The sequence below is a fragment of the Panthera uncia genome, assembly GCF_023721935.1.
Source record: "Panthera uncia isolate 11264 chromosome C1 unlocalized genomic scaffold, Puncia_PCG_1.0 HiC_scaffold_3, whole genome shotgun sequence".
NCBI lineage: Eukaryota > Metazoa > Chordata > Mammalia > Carnivora > Felidae > Panthera > Panthera uncia.
In genome coordinates, this window is record NW_026057584.1 from 88,102,305 (window position 1) to 88,125,792 (window position 23,488).

Here is a 23,488-nt window from a genome sequence, read left to right on the forward strand (position 1 = left end):
AACTTTCATCTTTTTCAAAAGATACTTTACTGTGTTAATAGAATTTATTTCATATTTCATACAAAGATTCAAATTAAATACAGTAAAATGTTAATAGTGTCCAGTTATGGGGGCACCTGGGTGGCTCAGTTGGTTGAGCATCTGACTCTTGGTTTTGGCTCAGGTCATGATCTCGTGGTTCATGAGTTCAACCCCACCTCAGGCTCTGTGCTGATGGTTTAGAGCCTACTTGGGATTCTCTCTCGCTCTTCCTCTCTCTCTGCCCCTCAAAATAAATAAATAAACTTAAAAAAAATAATGTCCAGTTCTAGGTAGTAAATATATGATTGTTTATTAATTTTTCTCTCTTCTGTGTTAAATGCTAGCTCTTCAAAATATCACCAAAAAAACCCATTGTGTAGACCAAGCTGAGTTTCTTACTTCACACACTGAGGGAGAACATTAAGTCATCAATGTCTTAGCAGTATCTGAGACAGGGAAAAGCAGCACTGAAATAATAATTGAGATTGTGAAGTCTGGTTTAAGGCAGGTGTCAAATGAAGCTTGATTAGGATCATTGAGTAAAGATCATTATATAATTTTGGATTGATAGATACGGAAAGAAGAATTTGAGGGGAGATGGGTTAGAGACCAATGTATACAGTGTCATTTGTTGCTTTTTTGCTGGAGTTGATGAGCTGTCCAGGAAGTTCCTGAAATTTGCAGTTATATTGTTTTCAACTATTACCTTACTGGACAAGAGTTTATTAGAACAGTAAGTTATAACATTAAAGACAGTGGATAGTATGGGCCTCTGGGTGTCTCAGTCAGTTAAGCGTCCGACCTCAGCTCAGGTCATAATCTCACAGTTCATGAGTTCCAGCCCCACTTCAGGCTCTGTGCTGACAGCTCAGAGCCTGGAGCCTGCTTTGGATTCTGTGTCTCCCTCTCTCTCTGCCCCACCCCTGTTTGCACTCTGTCTCTCAAAAATAAGTAAATGTTAAAACAAATTTTTTTTAAAAAGACAGTTGATTGGGGCGCCTGGGTGGCTCAGTCGGTTAAGCGTCCGACTTCGGCTCAGGTCATGATCTCACGGTCCGTGACTTCGAGCCCCGCGTCGGGCTCTGTGCTGACCGCTCAGAGCCTGGAGCCTGTTTCAGATTCTGTGTCTCCCTCTCTCTCTGCCCCTCCCCTATTCATGCTCTGTCTCTCTCTGTCTCAAAAATAAATAAACGTTTAAAAAAAATAATAAAAAAAAAGACAGTGGATAGTAAAGCCATGTTAATGTAGACAATAGCTGTGTTTTAGGTTTTCTCATGTATAAAATTAAGACTTTGTCTCATATGTCCTTTATGGCCTTTCTTCTTACTCATGTAAATATATTAAAAGCATCCTTTGTGGGGCGCCTGGGTGGCTCAGTCGGTTGGGTATCCGACTTCGGCTCAGGTTGTGATCTCACAGCTCATGGGTTTGAGCCCCGCGTCGGGCTCTGTGCTGACAGTTCAGAGCCTGGAGCCTGCTTCGGATTCTCTGTCTCCCTCTCTCTTTGCCCCTCCCCTGCTCACACTCTGTGTTTGTCTCTCTCTCAAAAATAAATAAACAGTAAAAAAATTTTTAAATAAATAAAAGTATCCTTTGTAAAGAATTGTGTACACTAATATATTCTTCACTAGCTAATTCTGAAAAATTATCTACAATGGGAGATAGGAGACAGTTGTATATCTGTCAGTGTTTCATGAAAGGAAACAGAACCAATAGTGTTAATGGATTGATAGATGAGAGAGAGAGAGAGAGAGAGAGAGAGAGATATGATAGACAAACATAGATATATAAAGAGATTTATTACAAAGATTTGTCTACTGAGGTTGTGGGAGCTAGCTGAGCAAAGCTGAAATCCTAGGGCAAGATGGAAAGTCTCAGGCAGCAGCTTAAACTTTAGACCTTTGCCAGAAAGTCATCTTCTTTTTCAGAGGAACCTCAGTTCTAACGTTAAGGCCTTTCACTAATTGCTTTAAACCCACCTAGATTTTTTAAGATAATATCCTTAACTTAAAGTCAACTGATTGCATGTAGTAACCACATCTACAAAATGCTTTTACAGAAAAAATCTAGATTAGTGTTTAATTCTGTAACTGGGGATGTTAGCCTAGCCAGGTTGACACATTAAACTAACATCACAATTTTTAAACACAAACTTTCTTATATTTTATCCACTGATCTATATGCCCGCAAATATAACAATTGCGTATGTTGATCCAAACATAGATTTCTGTAAATATTTATCTACAATTTAGTAAAAGCTCTCTTAAGCAGAAACGTAAGTGAACAAAAGTTAGCTGGCATTAAATAGCCATGCTTTCTGAATGGAGACTGGGCAAATGACTTTATTATACTGAATTTAATGTGTTCAATATAGATTATTATGGGGCACCTCGTGGCCTATTCGGTGAAGCATCCAACACTGGATCTCAACTCAGGTCTCGATCTCTGGGTTGTGAGTTCAATCCTCATGTTAGGCTCCATGCTGGGTGTGGAGCCCACTAAAAAAAAAATATATATATATTATATGAAGTATGATAACATGTCCTTTTTGAACCTAGGAAGAGAAAAAGAAACATGCTTGAGAATGTTTCAAAAATACCCACATATAAATTAGAAAGAAAGAAAGAAAGAAAGAAAGAAAGAAGATAAAAGAAAATGAAAGAAAAACAAATATTTCTACAATAACCTGTCTTTTTAAAATCCTAATTCATATACTAATTGGCTAATTATAATTTGTTATGCTAAGCACTGTGGATGACACAAAAATAACTCTTTATGTAATAGTTGCTTTGTAACAATGATATACTTATTAATGAGAAAGAGGGTCAGGAACATGGGGTAAGGGTTCATATGCTGGTCTGTATGTATGTGGGCATCTTGAAGAAAAAGGAAAAGAAAGTGTTCTCCCAGAGTGCCAGTTACTGGGAAACAAGGCAAGCAAGGGTGATACCAATCTTTTCCTCATGGAGTTTACTATCTAAAAGGAATTACAGTATGACTAAAAGTTATCCACTCCAGCCATATTTTCCTTCTCTGCTTCTCTCAACTTGTCAAGCTCTTTCCCCCAACAGTATATTTTAACAATGTATTCCTTTGCCCAGAAATGTCTCCCATCTCAGTTGTCTGCCTATCTGTCAGACTTCAACTTAAAGATTATTTCCTCAAAGAGGTGTTCTCTCCTTTGACAAAGCCAAAGTCTCTTAAAATAGACACTTTTAGCACCATAATTTCATCAGTCTTGTCATTATTTTAGATTTCCATTTGTTTGTTGAATATTTGATTACTGCTTACCAACTAGAAAGGAAACTATAAAATTAGTGAAAATATTTGCTCTTTTTTTTAGCAGTGTGTCTGCAACTCATAACTCAATGCTGGCACATTGTAAGTATATCTTCAAAAAATATTTGTTGAATGAAGTGACCACTATTTCCCATCCAACAGCAACAGGCTCTTACATGATTAAGTAAATCCAAGATTTATTTGTGTATCTTCGTTGAATAAAATTACTTTGTGAAAAAGTGTATATTTGGTGACCTGGATATCAATCATGTTGCATTGCATTCAATTATCTGAAGAGTAGCAAACATTTATATTTATGCCATAATTTTCTCAAAGTTTGGAGTGCAAAAATTATGTTAGTGGAGTTGCTTATAAATCAATGCATGGTTAGCTAAAAAGGAAAAATTGGAACTCTTTGGTTTCTAAATTGGCTTTCCCATACGTTCCTTTTATTCTTTCTCCTCTCTCTCCTGTCTAACCCTGTAACCATTTGGCTCTCCTTAGCACCTCAGAGCTTTCTCATAGAAAGAAAGAATAGGACAAAAAAGGCTTGGTCGAGTTATCTACATATCGACAAATCCTCTTAGTACTGGGTATAAAAGTAAAATTAATTCTTTTTCAATAATACCTTATTCATTCTGACCATGTCATTGTAATTTTTGATCTATCCCAATAGGCTAGAGAAACTGTTATCTGTAAATTAACTATAAAAAAAAACCTCTAAAGTCCTGTCTTTAGAGCAGGAAAACCCTGTCTTTATTCAGTCACGTCAAATTCTTTATTTGTGAGGGGTTGGGCCAGTTAAGATGATGCTGTTTTCAAGGAGTATTAGAGGTGCTTATTAAAATAGGTTAAAAATTAGAAAAAAATAAATAAGATAGGTTAAAATTATATTGCATAATAACTGTTTTTTTTAATTAGTGTTTTTCCTGAGTGCTTGAAACATTGTCTTAAAATATATTCAATAACATATTGTTAACTACTTGACACAGAATCTGAAGCATTTCAGATTGTTGTGTTTTCTTTTTTAAAAATTATTATTTTTGCTGTATTTATTTATTTTTTCTCTCTCTGGAGAGTTTATTTATTTATTTTTAATGTTTATTTATAGGGGGGTAGGGGCAGAGAGAGAAGGACAGAGAATCCTAAGCATGATTGGGACTGTCAGCGCAGAGCCTGATGCAGAACTGATTCCATGTACCGTGAGATCATGACCTAAGCCAAAATCAAGAGTCAGAACCTTAACTGACTGAGCCTAACCAGGCACCCCTTCTGTGCACAGTTTAGAGCTGTGATGAAAATAAGTGCATAATTTTTTGCGTTTTTTTTTGTTGTGTATATAGATTTTAATTGCTGTTTACTGAAGCATTGTAGTTGGTACACAGGGTGCAAGAGGATCTGCCTGGCTCCAGGAGTCCCAAACAGACCAGGCTTGATCACTCAGCACTGACAAAATCCAAAGGCAGAGAAAAGAGTGATGGTGAAATAAGATAGGAATTTATTTCGGAGACATTAACACCAGGAAGGCAGTGGACTAGTATCTCAAAGACTGCCCCCAAAGTGCTGAAAATACTTACAGAGTTATTTCAGGAAAGTATGGGTGGGGCAAAGGTGGGGGGATAGGAGCAGGTAGGAAGTGAAAGTCAAATTGATCAGCATCTTGGAGTCACTCTTCAGCAGGCTTTGCTGGCTCAGGATAGTCCTTATTGCTTGAGGGGGTAGTTTTGGTTCCCATCAGGGAATGCTTTACCCTCATGGTCTTCCACATGAGCCAAGGAACAAAGTGGAAAGTAGAAAGTTTGAGGTAAAAATGGAGGCATCTAAATCCCTCTGTCAGCATCAAGGTTATATCTCATAAGGAAACACTGGTATAGAAGAATCTTTGGAATACTCCCAAGAATTCATGCCAACATAATCCCACTTTATAAGATTCTCTTAGAACTATTGCCCTGAGATGAATTCAAAAATGGAATTTTCCAGTGCCATGAGTGGACACATGAGTAAATGTAAAAAATAAATACAAACCTATGTTTCTTGGTGTACTTGATTGCCATACCCATGAAATACATATACTTAGGGATATTTATTACTTTGTTGTTTACTTATTGAACTTCACTGCTATCTTGCACTTCAGGAAATTATTTTAATCATTTTTTCATGACAAGTCTGTCTGGGCAATCTCTGGCTTAAATTCCTGCCCACTGCCTTCTCTAAACCATTTCCATGCAGAAAATTAGGTGATTAGGAAACAAGGAGCTACTGTTTAGTTGATTTTCTCCTGAGGCATATGGATTATCAAATTATAAATTATTTTTCCCAGAACGTAAGGAGAAAACACAACATTCTGTGTGGTGTGGCTGGGAAGTATCAACTCAAAACAATAATTATCTGTCATCCTTTATGGAACCTGTATTTTCAGGAAGCCATACCTTTGTGTTTGCATGTACTTAGCCTAGAATGTGTGATAGAGTAGAACCATTATCACTTTGGCGACAAAAATAACATAATTACAGTGACTACTTTTTAAGCACTTTGAATATGTCAAGCACTTATAAAATGTTTTGCATTAATCATCTCATGGTAATCATTTCTGGAAGGGTTTCTTATCCTCCTTTTACAGATTCAGAAAGTGAGGATTGTTGAAAGAAGTCAGTTGCCTGTGATGGATAGTAGAGTGGGATTCAAATCCAAGTTTATCTGCTTTGAAAGCCGTATTAAATCTTAACCATTATGCTTTGCCCAGAGAGGCTGATTTCATATAGTAATTACCTGACCTCAAGCTAAGATCAGGGAATAAAACTGGTACTCTTTCAAGCATGGCAAGTAGGGGAAAAAAATTCAGAACTTGGGTACTCCTGAGAAACGTGGGCCCAATTAGGACGCAGCAGTCAGGTTTTCTAAGCAGCCTGGAAACTCATGTAGCAATTTCACCTCTGTGTGAATTGTACCTTGCAATTAATTATTTCTGAATCTTTAAATGCTACTTTTACACAGCAACATTACTGATATACTAGGATTTCTAATTTGTGAAATTGTTTTTATGTTGTAATTCACTGGATTTCCCTTGCTTGTTGGTGGTTAAATCCATGTGTGTGACATACTTGAAATAGAAGTATGTCATAATCTTATCAAAACACCCAATTTGGCATTTCAGGACTGTGTATCACTGAAGACTAAGCAATTGCAGCCTTCAGGCAGTTTGGACTGAATAACTTTGTTTCTGTTAAATACAAATCAACATTCCAGTTATCCATTGTTGAACTAAATATTCTCAATTAAGATTTATTGCTCTGTCTTGGATACATTAAGTGCTTAGAGCAGTTTGCATAACAAAAGATTTTAATTTACTACTTAAAGCCATTTCCATGTTTAAAATGTTTACATATTATGAATTTTATCCCTTAAGCCTCATATAAAGCAACTTGGCTTGTCAATCAGCATTATTCTTCATGGCTTATTCGAATCTAGTGTACTGTATATTTTATCTTCTTGATATTTTCTCTTCATTTTCAATGTAATCTCAACCAAAAGTCACTTGTTTACTCAACCCTGAAGTACACCTTTTTGAAACCTATTTTTTTATTATTATTTAATCATTCCAACCTATATGCTGTATAACGTGAATTTTGAAGTATATTCATGGGTAACATTTACAAGCACTTTTTATCACATCAAAAGAATTCAGGGGACCTCACTTTTTAAAAATAAAGTTAAAACAAATTTATGTCGGTGGGTGGCTCAGTCAACCGGTTAAGTGTTCGACTTTGGCTCAGGCCATGTTCTCGTGGTCCATGAGTTCAAGCCCTGCGTCTGGCTCTGTGCTGACAGCTCAGAGCCTGGAGCCTGCTTCGGATTCTGTGTCTTCCTCTCTCTCTGCCTCTCCCCTGCTCATGCTCTGTCTCTGTCTCTGTCTCTGTCTCTCTGTCTTCCTCTCTCTCTCTCTCTCTCAAAAATAAACATTAAAAAAAAAAAAAAAAAAAACTTTGGTATATATTTCCTTGCTTGATATAATGCAGTTATGTTTTTTAAATATATTTATACTCGGCACACTCACTTTTATTATGTATGAAGCATGATCAATATTATCTCACAAAATAGCTTACAAAAAAAGGACAGAGAAACTAACAAATGGATATTAAAATTACACATTAATATACAGACAAATAATTTAAATTTACATTTTTTTCACCTGATCATTTTCTTACTCATTCTTTCAAATGATATTAAGTATAAAAAAAAAAAGTTGTTATAAAAGGTTATGAAGGATATAGTAGGTGCCAGACCTGAAAATAAAACCTGGTATACATTATCAATAACGTCATAGTCCAGTGAAGTAAAAAGACAGAAATAATTACAAACCATTTGATGCAGTGTCATTCCTGGGTACTATTTCCAGACACCATAAAGGTAAGTAGACATTGTAAAAATAGAGGGAACAACTAATTTTGTGTGAGGAAGAAAAATAGAGAATAGTACCCAAATTAGTAATGTTTGAAATTTCAACTGATCTTGAAGAAAAAATATAGTTCCGTTTTTAAGAAAGTGACAAAGGAGAAGAAACTGATCTCATTCTTAGTAGAAAGGAAAAATAAACAAAAAATGTACGAACATGTGAAGTGTCTAAAAAACTTTGAATTTTTCTGCGTGTCTACAGAAAAAAATCTAATGCAAGGGAATGTTTGGGATTATATTGACAGGAACTGTAATTTTAAGATGTTCAAATGGCACAATCCAGTGCTTTTAAAAATATTTTGTTCTATTTTACCTATCAAGCTATAAAATATAGTTTTGGTGCATTATAAAACTATAGGTATTAAAGCTTTTAAAATGTTTTTTTAGAGCAAAACACTTCTCAGGAAATAGGCTGTCACTGCGCCTGATTTTGCTTCCACTTTTGCACATGTTTTTTTCACAAGGCACATACTTTTTGCTGATCATCAAAAGTTTGAAATACAGGATAAATTGTCCAAGGTAAAATGACTAATGTGACAGAGGATGGGGGAGATGCTGAAATCTTAGCTCTATGCGATAAGCAATAAAAAAGTAATTAATGTAGTTCTGTAACTCTATTTGTTGTCAGTGACTTCTTAAAGCAGAGTGGATGGAGAGCGATGATTTCAAGAAAGAATTTAGATCCAGTTAAGATACTGGCAGTATAGACATGTGCAATAGAGGAAAAAACAAACTTTTTTCTTACCTCTCGCTGGCTAGGGACCTGGAAATTAGATTGACACAATGACAAACTACCCAGAGAAAAACAGTTTATTAACCAGAGTAGCACACATGCAGGCAGGAAACCTCACTGATCAGGAACTCAAAGGACTGGTTAGAAGTTGGGCTTATATAGCATATTAACAAACAACAGCAAATTTGTAGAATAATATCAAAACAAAGGAAAAGGGATTTAGACTTGCAAGGGAGGCAAACTGTGGGAAGGTAACTACCTGAAGGACACTAATGGAAGATAAAGATTGTTTTAGTAAGGCTTGTTTTCTAGATTCCTCTCCATGCCATCCCTGGGCTGTTCAGAGTCTAGACTAGTCTCTGGTGATTAAGAGGCTAAGACTTCTTTTAGCAAAAAATTAGGGCAAAGAGCTTTTATTTTTTTGTCTTCTGTTTCTCAGTTCTTCAAGTCAAAGTAATTCTTAAGCCAAAGTGGCTTGTTTTGGAGTGGCATATTTCGATCCCTTACATACTCAACTTTTTGTTGAATAATATTGAAAAAATATTGAACGTTTGTTGAAACATGCTTTTCTTAATTAAAAAAATTACATTGAGATAATTTTAGATTCCCATGAAGTTATAAAAAACAATACAGAGAGTTTCCACATATTCTTTATCTAATTTTCCCCCATTGGAACATAATGTAAAACCACAATAAAATATTACCACCCAGGTACTAACTAACCTTAATGAAGTCCATTAATATTCAGATTTCATGTTTTATTTGTATTTGTGTGTTTAATTTTAGATTGAATTGTATCACACATGTAGGTTTCTATATCCAACACCACCTTCAAGGTACTGAATAAAATGAATCAGATTCTGTGGATAAGTGGGGAAAAAAAGAATTAAAAAAATGCCGAAAAATTCCAACACCACGATGATCCTACCTACTGCCCTTTTATAACCACACCTACTCTCTCCTGCCTACCACCCCCTTTCCCTTTTCTCCATACACCATCTAAAATGTTCCATTTCTAAAATGTTCTGTTTTTAACATGTTATAGGAATTCAATCATACAGTATATAACCTATTGGATTGGCTGTTTTCCACTCAGCATTTTTCCCTGGAGAGTCATTGAAATTTCATGTATCAATACTTTTCTTCATCTTATTGCTGAGTGGTATGCCACGGTATATAAATACCACGGTTGACTTAAGCATTCTCCTATTAAAGGAGATGCGATGATTCAAATTTTGACTACTGCAAATAAAGCTGCTACAAACATTCATGTGTAAGTTTTTGTATGAACACAAGTTTTTATTTCTCTGGAATAAATTCCCAGGAGTGAAATTGCTGGGTCCTACGGAAATAGTATGTTTAGTTTTATAAGAAACTGCTCAGCTGTTTTCCAGAGAGACTGTACTGTTTTTCATTCCACCTATAATGTATTAGTTATCCAGTTTTTCTCTGTATCCTTGTCAGCATTTAGTGTTGTCACTATTTTTATTTTAGCCATTCTTACAGATGTGTACTGCTTTATCATTGTCATTTTAATTTGCATTTTCTTTTGATGTTGAACATCTTTTTCATGTGCTTACTTGCCATTTGTATATCTTCTAATGTGAGATGTCTGTTCACTTCCTGTACTCATTTGTTTATTGGGTTTTTTTTTTTTTTTTTGAGTTTTGACTGCATTTTTGTTGCCACTAGCCTTTTGTTCATTTGTTGTGTGTTTTCAGTGGTCAGTTTCTACAACTATCACAATTCCAGACACAGAAGGATTTGTGTTCTATTATCTGATATGTGTATTGCAAATATTTTCTCCCAGACGGAAGCATGTCTTAATTTGTCTTCACAGACCAACTAGAACAACAGTTTCTAACTTTGATAGACCTGCATAATTGAGGGAATGCTGTAATTACGAATGAAGTGTACAGTCTAAGTATTTCTCACACTAAACCGTCTCAAAACTATCAGTTGTGGGGATTACCAAAGAAATGGTTGCAAATTTTAGAGTAAGACTTTAGCTTGAAAAGGAGATACGAAAACTTGTAGTACTAATAAATAGCTAGCATTTATTTAGTGCTTTCTATGTGCTAGACACTATATTATTATCGTTATTATTACATCTTCACAGTGGTGTAGTGAGGGTGTAGCCAGGTGAAGGCTGACTAGTCTTTTCTCAGACGAACTCAGAGTTGAATAGACAAGGTGATTGAAAGGTGGTACCTTATATTTATATTTACTTCAGAGAGAAGCAGGGATGGAGCACAAAGAATGCTTGGGTTTCCTCAGTATATTTATTCTAGCATTTACAAAATCTAAGCATTCTTAAGAGGGATAAAGTATTTTTTGAGATAGGCTAATAGTGAATAGGCAATTAACCCCATTCCACTTCCCCATGGAACAACTATGCTCCTCTGGAGCTAAAAATTCAATGTTTTAGAAATAGTTTTGCCCCCCAGAAAAATCATGCCACTTCTGGTTAACTCTGAAAGGATTTCCATTTTGGAGTATCCAGAATATTATAATTCTTCTACAGGTATAATAAGGATATAATTTTATGATTTTTTTTTCATTTGTTGTATATTTTCAATATTACAACTACCACAGTCCTAGATGCAGAAGGAGTGTGTGTTCTATTGTCTGAAGGTAATGCTACAGGAGAATATTTAGATGATTTCAATGTTATTTTTATACATGTCTAGAGTATTTAAACTTAATCATCTGTGTTTTAATATCTATAGTATGTGTTCTTCCCCATGTATATCTTTAATGTTCTTCTGTCCCCAAAGATCTCCTCATAATACACTTTCCAGCAGTATTTTAAAGGCCTCATTAAACTTATTAAGTATTCAATTTTGAAGGTTTTTAAAAACAGGCATTTTTTTTAACTTAGAGGAAAGGGAGAGAGAGAATCCCAAGCAGGCTCCATATTGTCAGCAAAGAGCCCAATGTGGGGATGAATCTCACTAACCATAAGATCATGACCTGAGGTGAAGTCAGAAGTCATATGCTTAACCAACTGAGCCACCCAGGCACCCCCACAATAGGCAATTTTTAAAAGGAACTTCTTAATCCTAAAATCAACTGAAGAGATTTTTAAAAAAATACTGATTTCTGGGACCAACTCAAACCAATTAAAATTTCTGGGAGTGAGGCCTAGGTATCGGTATTTTTAACAGTTTTCCGGATAATTGTAATGCATAACCAGGGGCTGAAAATTTTGAAATGAAATTTAGTAAGTGTCGGAAAAATATTAGAAAATTGCCATCTCTAGAAAGCCTTAATTTTAAAAATTCCTTATTCTACATATTTGCATTTTTGTTTTAATTCCATATTGCATAGTACATTGACTTAATTTGAGTCATTTAAAAAAGAAATGAGACATGTAAAGTGAACTTTCCAGTTTTAATTGTAACAAAACTGAAAACTTAATGAACTTAATGTTTTTAATAATTATGGAAAATAATTAGGTGATATTTTTCTAAAAATATGTAGTTGTTTCTTATATCAACATATTTCTATTGGAAATGTATTTTGGCAAATTATATTATCCTAATTAAAAAATAAGCTGGGCTATTTTAGTCAAAATGTTGAAATAATACCGTAAGGGAAATCTTTGGCTTCAAATAGGGCGAGAATGAAAGCATATGAATTAACCCTGCATTTTTACAATAATAGGAAAGATAGATAAAAAAGGTAGATTCTTTTTTTCATAAAGGTTTTTCAGTTTAAATGATGACTTTTCTTCCTTTGACATACCTTATTACTATTGAATCTAGGTTTCCTCTTTTGATTACCAAATCCAGGTGATTTTAAAAATAATTATGTCTAACAAAAATAAGTCTATATTAGTAGTGGTATATTCTTCAGAAAGATCCGGCAGTCCTTTTGAGGATTTTTTTTATATCAGTCACCCATTCTGAGAACATTGTAGTGCAAACACATCATATTTCTTTGCATAGGTTTTAGGATACTTTTATGAACGTGCTCATATTTAATCTGCTTTCTCATGGCTATTGATTTAGCATTCTAAAATCACTGAGCAGTTTCCCCTGCATCAAAACACTATCAGTTTACTGCTCAGTGATTCATTTTTTGAAATAGTGCAAAGGAGACCTGATTCAGAACTTATTCCAATAAGTGGACACTAATTAATTCTTCAATGTTATTAAGACCTAAATGTATGATAGTAACAAAATAAAAAATCTTATTCTGTGAAACAATTTACATTAAAAAATTTATAAATATGTACTTCCAAAATATGCATATATCTATGAATTTAAAACATATATCACCAATTTCTTGAATTCATAATAGGATTTTAAAGATACTTCAATTCTGTGTTATAAACCTGGGAATAAACATGCTCAAGAACAGTCAGAGGTTAAGCTAATACATTTAATAGAAGACAAGATGTACGTAGGTGACTAGGTGATCTATCACATGAATATGTATGTTAATATAGGAACTTCATTACTTTTTTCCTATAAATCTTAAAATGATTAATCGTAAACTATTCCATCTCAATATCGATGTGAAAACTTAAGCCATGCCAGGTGGCCTATTGGAGCACTCCCTTCCCTTCTTCCCTGTTGTCATAGCATCCAGCTATGAGTAGTATATTAAAAAAATTCTTTTGTAGAGATAATTCAACACTACTAGGCAGAACTCTTTGGAGACAACTTATAATTTTAATAATGGAATTAATTAAACAACCCATTCATGTGTTCAACGTCTATGAATTTTCTTCTCTGCTCTAGGTACTATGCTAGGTATTAAAGATCAAAGCTCACTACCAAACAGCCTCTTTTCTTTCAGCAAACTCCATAAACAAAGATGTTGAGTAGTAAACTCTGGGTAATTCTGACCCCAACAATATAACTTTCCTGCTCTGTATAATAATTACTTTACACATTGCAAGTTAGAATCTAGATATTCCTGGGTGTTGGGTGGATGAGAAAGTTCTGACAATGTGGTTTAATTTGGAGTTGGGCACATTTGATACTAATGCACCCTTTCCTTCAAGAAAAAAAAAAGTATTGAGGAAACGTAGATAAATACAATCCCTTAAGTAAGGCCAAAAAGTATTGTTTTTAAAAATCAAGGTGAAGAAAATATAATAGATTAGTCTATTGAAGCCAGGAGTGAAGTTAGTAGTGTAAATGCAATGCAATTGCTGCAGATGGGTCACAAATATGACTCTTCAGATTCTTTGCAGCCAAAACAAAGAGAGAAATATGATCAGTTACAATTTTATATTTTCCACTATAGCTTTTTCTGGCACTGAACCCTGAAAGAAATTTCTCCCATGGGTTCTTGTATAAAGAGGTCACTATGTGGTATATTATTTTAGACACTATTTCCTGGGAAGTGCAACAGTGGTTTTCCTATGGCTACTTCTTATAGCATCCTTCATTTAAATCAAGAGCACAATGCCAGAGCTCAATTCAGCGGCAGATTAAGTGAGAGACAAAAATCCAATGATCTAAAAATGTGGATAGCTCTCCGATTGTTTACCTTGATTAAAAGATAAAATTTGGAATACCTAGAGGAATAGGTAATTTTGCTTAGAAGGAATTCTTCATAAACGTATTTATTAATTCAGTTATTGATGAACATTTGCAACAAAATGTTTGGAGTTATATTTTGTACCATAAATCTATAGTAAGATATTCTTCATTGCTGATTAAAGACAGAATTACGTGATTTGGATAGCCAACTAAACAGAAGACAAAACAGAACACATCTGATCATTAAGTGGTCTAAATCAGGAGTTTTACTAGAAAAAAAAAGCACAGAAGTAACTCAGGAAGTACGTATAGAATATCCAAAATTTCTCTCATAAAAAATTGAATGGTGAATCACTTTCAAACTGGAAATATTATACCAAAGTATATAACTGGAATAGTTTTTATCTGATTATTTTACAAAGTGTTTAAAGCCAGTCATCCACAGTAGTCCTCAAAGGGAGAAAAAATCTAAAAACTTTATCCCGAAATGTCTAATTTTATTTGTTAGGTTTATTCTGAACCTTCCATACTTGTATTTAGTAAAACATACCAATAAGCCAATAAATAGCTGATCTATTGTATTGATTTGTAATATTATTTCTATTTGATTAAAATTGGTCTGAAAAATCATTTCTGTTCTCCGGATTGGGACTATTTGTAGTTGGGACTCAATGCACTAGAACTCATGTGATTCTCTCCAGGTGTTTCCTTTCCTTTTTTTTTTTTTTTTTGTTTCTTTAAGTAGGGAAGGTGTGTGTGTGTGTGTGTGTGTGTGTGTGTGTGTGTGTGTGTGTGTGGTTTGTTCCCTTTCTTCTCTGAAGAAGATTCCAGAAATAATTTATTGCATTGTATGCTTGAGTGTATACCCACATGTGCATTTCCATAAGTAGTTGAGGGTTTTAGAGGACTAACAAAAGCCATGGTCTTATTGTTATGACATGGACCCTGAGCCTACTGATAAGCATGCAAGTAATTATGTAGATGTATACTGAAAACCCTTGGCAATCAAAATATACATATCCTGAGACCTTTGGAAACCTCGGATACTACTATGACATGAAATTTCCCATAAAATACAATAAAGGTAACCTACAGTGATTCACTGTGATGCAGGAATAATGGCCTTAAGCCATTGGCTTGGTGTCTACCAAATGATCTATCTCCCCATGACAGCATCTAAATTAGCCCAATTCAATTCCGTGTTTCGGTGACCTTATCAATTTTTGAAATTCTTCTACTTTTGTTTCACTTCAAAAGAGTTGAAACCAACAGTTTGAATCTATAACTGCCTAAAGTTATTTCACTGAAAGTAGAGGGAGAATTAATAATTTCATCAATGTTGCTAGTTTCTCGAAAGAGTATTATGTGTTAAAATTTTCTGAGGCACAGTGGTATGATGAAGAGAGCAAGCACTCAATTTGGAAACAGAAACTTTCTTAAAATTTCTGTAATGTACACTTACTAACTATGGACTCCTATAGATTTCTTGACTATTCCATGTATTATTTTTCTTATTCATGAAATGAGACAGTCATTGCTTTCAGTGTCACAGGATTGTTGTGATAATCAACAGAGATAACTACTAAGTGCCTATAAAAATATATGGTTTCACAGATAGTAAAAACAGTATATTTCCCTATTAGGCAGATCTTATATTTAAAGACAAAAATCTAAGCTTGCAACTTATTTTTCCCCCTCAAATCTAGTGCTAGGTGAACATTACTATTTAAGTGGCTACTGTTATGTTTAAGTTGTATAATTTAATTACAGGTCTATCGATAGACTATGTGGAAAACAAGCTTTATTGGATCAGTTCGGGAAATGGAACCATAAATAGATGCAACCTGGATGGTGGTAATTTAGAAGTAATAGAGTCAATGAAAGAAGAATTAACAAAAGCTACAGCCCTAACCATCATGGGTAAGTGCAATGGTTCTATAGCTAGGATGCTTCGTATTGACTGGGGGTTGATTAATTATGACCTGTTAAAAGCTTAGAAAAGTTACTGCTCCATTAACACCAGAAGCACATTCAAATTACACATCTCTGTGAGAGTTTTTTGTTTTGTTTTTCTTTTTTTAACCTTGCAAACAGACTTGTAAGATTATCCATATTGGGACTTTGTGCTCTTACCAGTACAAACTTTACCATTATTAATTCTGGGCTGTGACTTGTATTTTTTTACAATTATTTTCTTTATTCTCATGCAGTGTTCTAAAGTATAAGGGCCTTGTATATTTGTCACAATAAAGTCAAATTTGGCTTATCTCTGCCTGTAAAGGATAGGTTGATCCACACAGATAATTCAAAAAACAAGGCCACAGAGCCCATTGACCAAAGATTGAAATTATTCTCCCACAAATAATTCTTTCCAATTTTTAGGGATGAGTAGAGATCTTATAGACTTGAGCCTCATTTCCATTCTTTTTGCTTCAGCCTTTGGGGAAAAAAAGATGCTAACCAGAGAGACAATTAGGAAGCTAACAGGGAGGTATGGCTTTTCATAGAATAAATAATCAACTTCTATGTTGATATTGGAAGCTGATTTTTGAAATGCGAATTTTAATTAAATAACAGTTCAAATTTTTAAAAGGTGTAAAAGTAGATTCCATTAAAAAAAAGTGCTTTTTGGTTAGAACGAATGGCTGGCTCTAAACTGGAGTTCAGGGTGGGTCAGCAGTATGATTAGAAATTCCACATAGAATCTTAGTACTTCGGTTTGGTTACAGGAAATTAGAAACTGATTTCATATTTGGAATTCTAAACATGATATATTCAGGATAGCATATATACAGTGTGTGTATATGTACATTTATATACATGTGTGTGTATGAAAGCCAATTCGAACATATATCTAAAAGGTTATTTATATAGGTGATAAATTAGGTCTTTTAAATCAATATTCCATAATCTTCACCTCTTTTATCCTTTCCCCAGAAGGAATGTTAATTATTTTTGGTTTTATTTTCACTAACGACTGTTGATGAGTATATAAAGTTTAAAAGTACCTAGTTGTTAATCAAGAAAGATACGAAAATTTATTCCTTATTAAAAAAAGTGTTTTATCACCTTGACTTCAGTTAAATTTAAAATATCTTAATGAAAGTAAATGAGGTTTAGATTTGCAAATTTTTATTTAAAACAGGAGGAGAGTGGGAAGTAAGAAAAAACATTTTAATTTTTTTTTAATGTTTATTTATTATTGAGAGACAGAGAAACAGAGCATGAGCATGGGAGGGGTGGAGAGAGGGAGAGACACAGAATCTGAAGCAGGCCCCAGGCTCTGAGCTGTCAGCTATAGAGCCCCATGAGGGGCTCGAACTCACAAACCACGAGATCATGACCTGAGCTTATGTCGGACACTTAACCGACTGAGCCACCCAGGCACCCCAAGAGAAAACATCTTAAATTCAGTTCAGTTCAACATGTATTTAGAATATTTTAAGTACAGGCAGTGTACTCGTCTCTGAAGTACAAATATAAACATGGACACTATTCTCAAACAAAACAAAATGTATATTTCTGTGAGGGAGAGAGAGAAAAGAGGATTGTTTCAACCAATCATTAATCACAAAGAATGATTCAGTTTCGGTCGCTGAGAAATGCAGATAATAAATATAACTGCTTTTATCATAAAGTAGTGAGAATCACATGGAAATGTATGTGAATACACTTTCAAAAAAGTGGAGTTTGATACAAACTTCAAAGGTGGAATCTGGCATCACTTAATTTGATCTTTAAAACATTCCTTAATTTTACCTCCTTGGACATTTGCAGATATCTGACATAGTGTGGAATCAGACATTTAGTAGTTTTCTTTTGTTAAGTTTTATTCCTAAATTGTTGTCTTCCAGCTATCATTGTCACAATTTTTTTTATTGTTTCTTAGAATTAGTGTTTCTTTTCATTTATTTATTTACTTATGTTTATTTATTTTTAAGAAAGAAAGACAGAGCATGAGCAGGGAAGGGGCAGAGAGAGAGGGAGACCCAGAATCCAAAACAGGTTCCAGGCTCTGAGCTGTCAGCACAGAGCCCTATGTAGGGCTTGAACCTACGAACATCGAGATCATGACCTGAGCCAAAGTCAGATGCTTAACCAACTGAGCCACCCAGGCACCCTAGTGTTTCTTTTATAAGAGTTTTTGACCAGGGGAGGAATTTAAACTTGTAAAAAAATATGTTATTTTAAAAATTTCCCAATTTTCTTTTTAGCATTTGGACATTTCCTGTACTGTTTGTATAACACGATGTTGCCATTCTTTTCATTGTGTGTGTTCAGAAGTTGCATACACACACACACACACACACACACACACACACACGGATTGTACCTAACAAGTAGGTTATTTTAAAGCAGAAATTTGTTTATGATTTTCTTATAAAGCAATATGGAAATGAGGTTACTTTATATTACTCAGCTTCGCCAAATTAATAAGAAAATTTTGTTTTATGTATATGTGTACATATTTTAAATTACCTGGGTAAAAATAGCAGAGTTTAAATTCTGCAGCAATCCCCAAATCACCACCCACATTATGTTTTTAAAAATTTAATTCCAATATATCTTATGAAATCAACCCTAATTAGCAAATAATATAGCCAAGAAACAATAAATTAGAGAAAAATGTTAAAATATGTTATAACATTTCAAAGAACGCTGTTGACTTATACACACACACACACACACACACACACACACACACACACACACACATTGCCTCATAGAAAAATGGAAAGCTTTATAAAAGTTTCTGCTAACATGATTGGTACCCACCCTGCTGTTTGCAAATGAATACTAAACTTACGGAACTCGGAACTCGATGCTATGAACAAAGTCTCAAAAATGGAGCAGCATTCCCTTGTGGCAAAAGAAAATAAAGTTTTGTTCCTTGATAAAATAGAAGAGAGAAAGTTTTGGGGAAATCATAATGCCTGTGTTGTGTCAGCACTGTGAAACTGGGAATCCAACCTTGCATAAATTAAAATTCTTATAAAAGTGAATGGCCATGCATGTATACCCCTCCCTGCCACCATAATTTCATTAAACCTTAAAGAGAAAAATATAACTAAAATTATCAGTGCCTCTAGGGTCAATAATGTATTTGATGGATATATCAAAATACATCTTTAGTTGGAGGTTTAAAACTTACAGGACAATAACTTGGAAAAGCAGTCTAGGAACTTCTATTTTACAAAGTTTCCTAGTTTGGCCCTGAATTTGCCCTGCTGCTCAGATTCCCCCTTCTTTGAGAACTTCTCTTTCTCTTTGGGGGTGGAAGAAAGGGTGATGACCTGTTTCCTGCTGAGGCTGAGTATTATAGTCATAATAAAAAGGCAATATAAAAATAAAACAGAAGAGCTTTACAACTTACTATCCAGGGGATTACTGATGATTATAGCTACAAATGTTTAAGAAGATATTTGCCTACAGTAATACTGAAATTACACATCTGGAAAACAAGGAAACAATTGTGCAATGAAGCTACCAGTTATATACCAGCATATACTGGCTCCTCCGACATAGTACCCAAGCAATGGATGATAACTAGCTGAAAGTTTGTGCTACACTTAAATTTAGATGTGGCTTTCCTGAAACTGAATGAAAAATCTTAGACATTTCTTATCATTTTTTTCAAACCTCAAAGATTGTAAATCGTCACTACTTAGAGTTTCCAGTTTTACTTGGAATAATATATACAAAATAAACTGAAGAGAGCTTTCAAATACTGAAATCAGGTAAAAGAGAAGTTATTTGGTAATACCTAGATTAAATAAAGTAATCGTTTGATGATTGATCCAAGTCCAAGACCCCAAGACCAAGATTGCTCTATCCAAGTTTCACAAACACTTTGATACTTCTTAAAAGAAGTAGAGCTTAACTTCTTTCCCTTGAGTCCTTCCTGGACCTAGTGACTCATTTCTCATGAATAAAATAAGACAAATGTGATAGTGTGTAACTTCAGAGAGAAGGTCATAAAAGGCATGAGCCTTCCTCCTTGTCCTTCCTTCCTTGGATGGCTAACTCAGGGGAAAGCCAGATGACATGTCCTGAAGTCATCCACACAGCCCAATGGGAAAGTCCACACAGCAAGGGACTGAGACCTTCCACTAACAGCCATGTGAGTCATTCATCTTGAAAGCGGAAACTTCATTCAGCTCAGTCAAGCTTTCACATGACTATCACCCAAGCCAATGCACTACAGCAACCTCAAGAAGAGACCCTAAACCAGAACCACCCATATACCTGCTCCCAAATTCCTGATCCACAAACACTTGGTGACATAGTAAATGTTTATTGTTTTAAGATACTAAAGTTTTGGGAGTATGTATTACAATAGCAAAAGATAAGTAATTTGTATGTCATTGCATTTACAGAACTCATTCATAAACAGATTTATAAAATCCAATACTTATTTAATAGAGTCAGAATAATTGTGAATAGTAAAGCATGTCAGGTATAATAAGACATAATGTCATTTGTACAATGACTATTTGGATGAGGACTCTTAACACATTTTGCCGTGAACTGAATGCCTGTGTTCCCACAAATTCATACGATGAAGCTCTGATGTGATGGTATTAGGAAATAGGGACTTTGGGAAGTAATTAGGTCTTGATGATGGAGTTCCCATGAGATTGGTTCTCTTCTAAGAAGAAACCAGAGAGCTAATCTCTCCCTCAGCCATATGAGGACATAGCAAGGAAGTGCTGGCTGATCTTGGGCTTCTAGCATCCATAACTGTAAGAAATATATTTCTGTGTTTTGTGCCATTTAACCTATGATGTTTCTGTTATACCATTCCAAATTAGTCAAGACAATTTACCAGGTACTAGAGTTAAGCTCACTAGCCTATTAACTTGGAACATCAAATTCTTCCCCATTAAAAAATACATATATATAATAATGACCTTGCCAATTGTCTTTCACAAACTGTCAGAGTCAACAAAAACAATAATAACTGCTTTCAAATACAATAGCTGGCAGGTCTAAAGTTATATCTACTACTTATTTGTCTTAGATATTTTTCTCAATATTTAGCCATTCTTTTTATGGAAATTTTCTTTCATAAATATACTTCAGTTTCATGAAATAATGATACTCTAGAACATTTTCTTACATGACTTTTAGATGGTTAGTGCTATAACATAGTGTACAGTCAGCTCTGCTATATTTAACTATTGATTACCTAGATGCAGAGCTTTTTTGTTTGTATGCAGCTTTCCTCATAACTTTGGGCATTTTCCTGATCATTAACGCCTGCAGGAGATAGTGAGGTAAACTTAAATTAATCAAGTTGCCATTCAATTTTAAGTGCCTTTGTGAGGAGAAGGAAGAGGTTGAAACTATTGACTAAAATTAGGATTTGTGAGTTATTTATGGATTATATTTAACATACTATTCCTTTTCATCGTCAGCATATGCAGTTTGAGAGCAGAGTCTATATATTGTGTTCACATTGAAGAGAAAGTTAGAAAAATCAATTTGTGGTACTGAGAGAAAAGACACACATTAAACAAATGAACTGGCAGAAACAGGTTTATTGGTATTTGGAGAAAATTAAGATGGAATTCAGGAAATAGTAGGATGGTGACTAATCTGCATTTTGTATTTTTTTTGGCGGGGGCATGGAAGATACGGGCCAAATGGACCACAGATTTAAAATAGAAGTGAGGGTTAGGGAACTTAGGCAAACTAGAAGAAATCTGTATGTCTACATAAAAAATCCTTGGCATTTATGGATTTAATGGTCAGCATCTTATTTAATCACAGGCTGATCTTGATATCTTCCATTAAAATGTGTTGTGGAGTTATTTGTCAAGCTTTTATAGGGCAAGAGTTTGAGTTCTGGGCACTCCAAGAGGTATAACCTTGAACTTACAACCCCATCCCACACTCTTAAGAGCTATTTATTGATTGTTCTTTGTTACTCCACTGTATATGCAGTTCATCTCATTGAGATTCAATTGTGCATCTAGTTTTTGTTTGGTTTTATGATGCTATATGACTTTTGGAAACTGTATTTACAAATGAGAATACCAAAGTTAACATTGCATGTTCTCCTTGAATATTGTCTGAAAGATCTTCCTCTGCTCTATAGTCCTTCTAGCTGGAGTTGGAATCAAATTGACATGAGACAGAGTAACAGGAGAAAACCAAACTTAATAGGCATATGCACAAGGAGTCCACACAGACATGAAGTTCCAAAGACAATGAGGCAACATGAAGCTTATATGAACTAAGAAGAGGGATAGGGGCCTGAGGATACAAAGGGGATAAAGCTTGTTAGGAATAAGGGGATAGGAGATGTTTAGGGAAACCAGATTGCTCTACTATTGCAGATATGTTTTTTAGGTAGTAATCTCGTCCCATTACAGTCTCTCGTTTCCAATGTAAATTTAGGCAGTTGTGTGGGAGGCAAAGAGCTTTTCCTGCATTTGCTGGGTTTTGATTACTTTTAATTCAAAATAATATTTATGTCAAACTGGCCCATCGTGGGTCAGCCTGCCCTGGGCCTCTATAACGTCTATGCATAAATACAAAATAGGTAAGCAGTCTTTACCGTGTGATTAAATCAACTTCTAGAGTTTAATGTAAGAAATCATTAAAGTTATTATATTTATCCATTTAAAAAGTGTGCTTTTGATATCTACTATTCACTAACCAGCTATGGATCTGGGACAATTACTAAACTGTGGTCCTTTATTTTCTATTCTGCAAAATATGAGCTAGGACCATATGAGGTACAAGATCTTAAAAACCTTGTATGATTTTATTGCTCATGGGTTGATCCAAGGCGCAAGAAATAGTTTAAAATAAACTGTTAATTAATTGAAAGCAATACTTGAGAGACAACAAAAATTTTGAATAAAAATAATATTTTCTTGTGAAATTATGCTAATCAGAGTTCATATTAATGTATTCTGGATGTGAAGCAAAAATATTCTATTTTGACTTTTCCTTGAGAATTCAATGGATGTTTACAACATAGAATTGCTTAGATTACTTGTCTTAGGTTTATACTTTTTATAAATATCTAAGTAGCAGTCTCCAATACCTATCTAATCTTAGAATCACTTGCAAAACTTGGTAACTTCTCTTTAAAATAAAAGAAAGATTGAATCACAGGTAAAGGCAAAAAAAAAAAATCTTTATTCATTTTCTATGAATACTTAAGCTCTCTCAGCTGAATTTTTCTGTTCTCAATCACAGTTAAATATACTATTGATCTGTTTCAAGTAGCACTTTGCCAGAATAAGCTTAATATGTAAATATTAGAAGGATATTGAATTTTGGCTACTGTTAGGATCAATAAAGGAGAAGAAAAAAGCATGTTCCATGTGCATTTTCAGTCCCCTATCAAAAACAAACTCAGCCCTATAATGAGTAAAAAGTTGGCTTCTCACTTCTGCTGATTTGGTTATACACACATTTGTTTTAAGTAGGTGTTAACAAAATAAATGAATCGTTTGCTCTTTAGGGAGCCCTTGAAAGGCTTTAACAA

The 23,488-nt window shown here is 34.4% G+C and overlaps 1 protein-coding gene across 1 annotated transcript in view; it reads left to right on the forward strand.

The window, feature by feature from the left end:
- Positions 1-23,488, forward strand: part of LRP1B (LDL receptor related protein 1B) — a 1,876,868-nt gene that overhangs the window by 1,309,222 nt on the left and 544,158 nt on the right. The window contains exon 32 of the mRNA XM_049615676.1: positions 15,754-15,903. Within this exon, the coding sequence (XP_049471633.1) occupies positions 15,754-15,903 (150 nt within the window). The remainder of the gene's footprint in view (positions 1-15,753; positions 15,904-23,488) is intronic.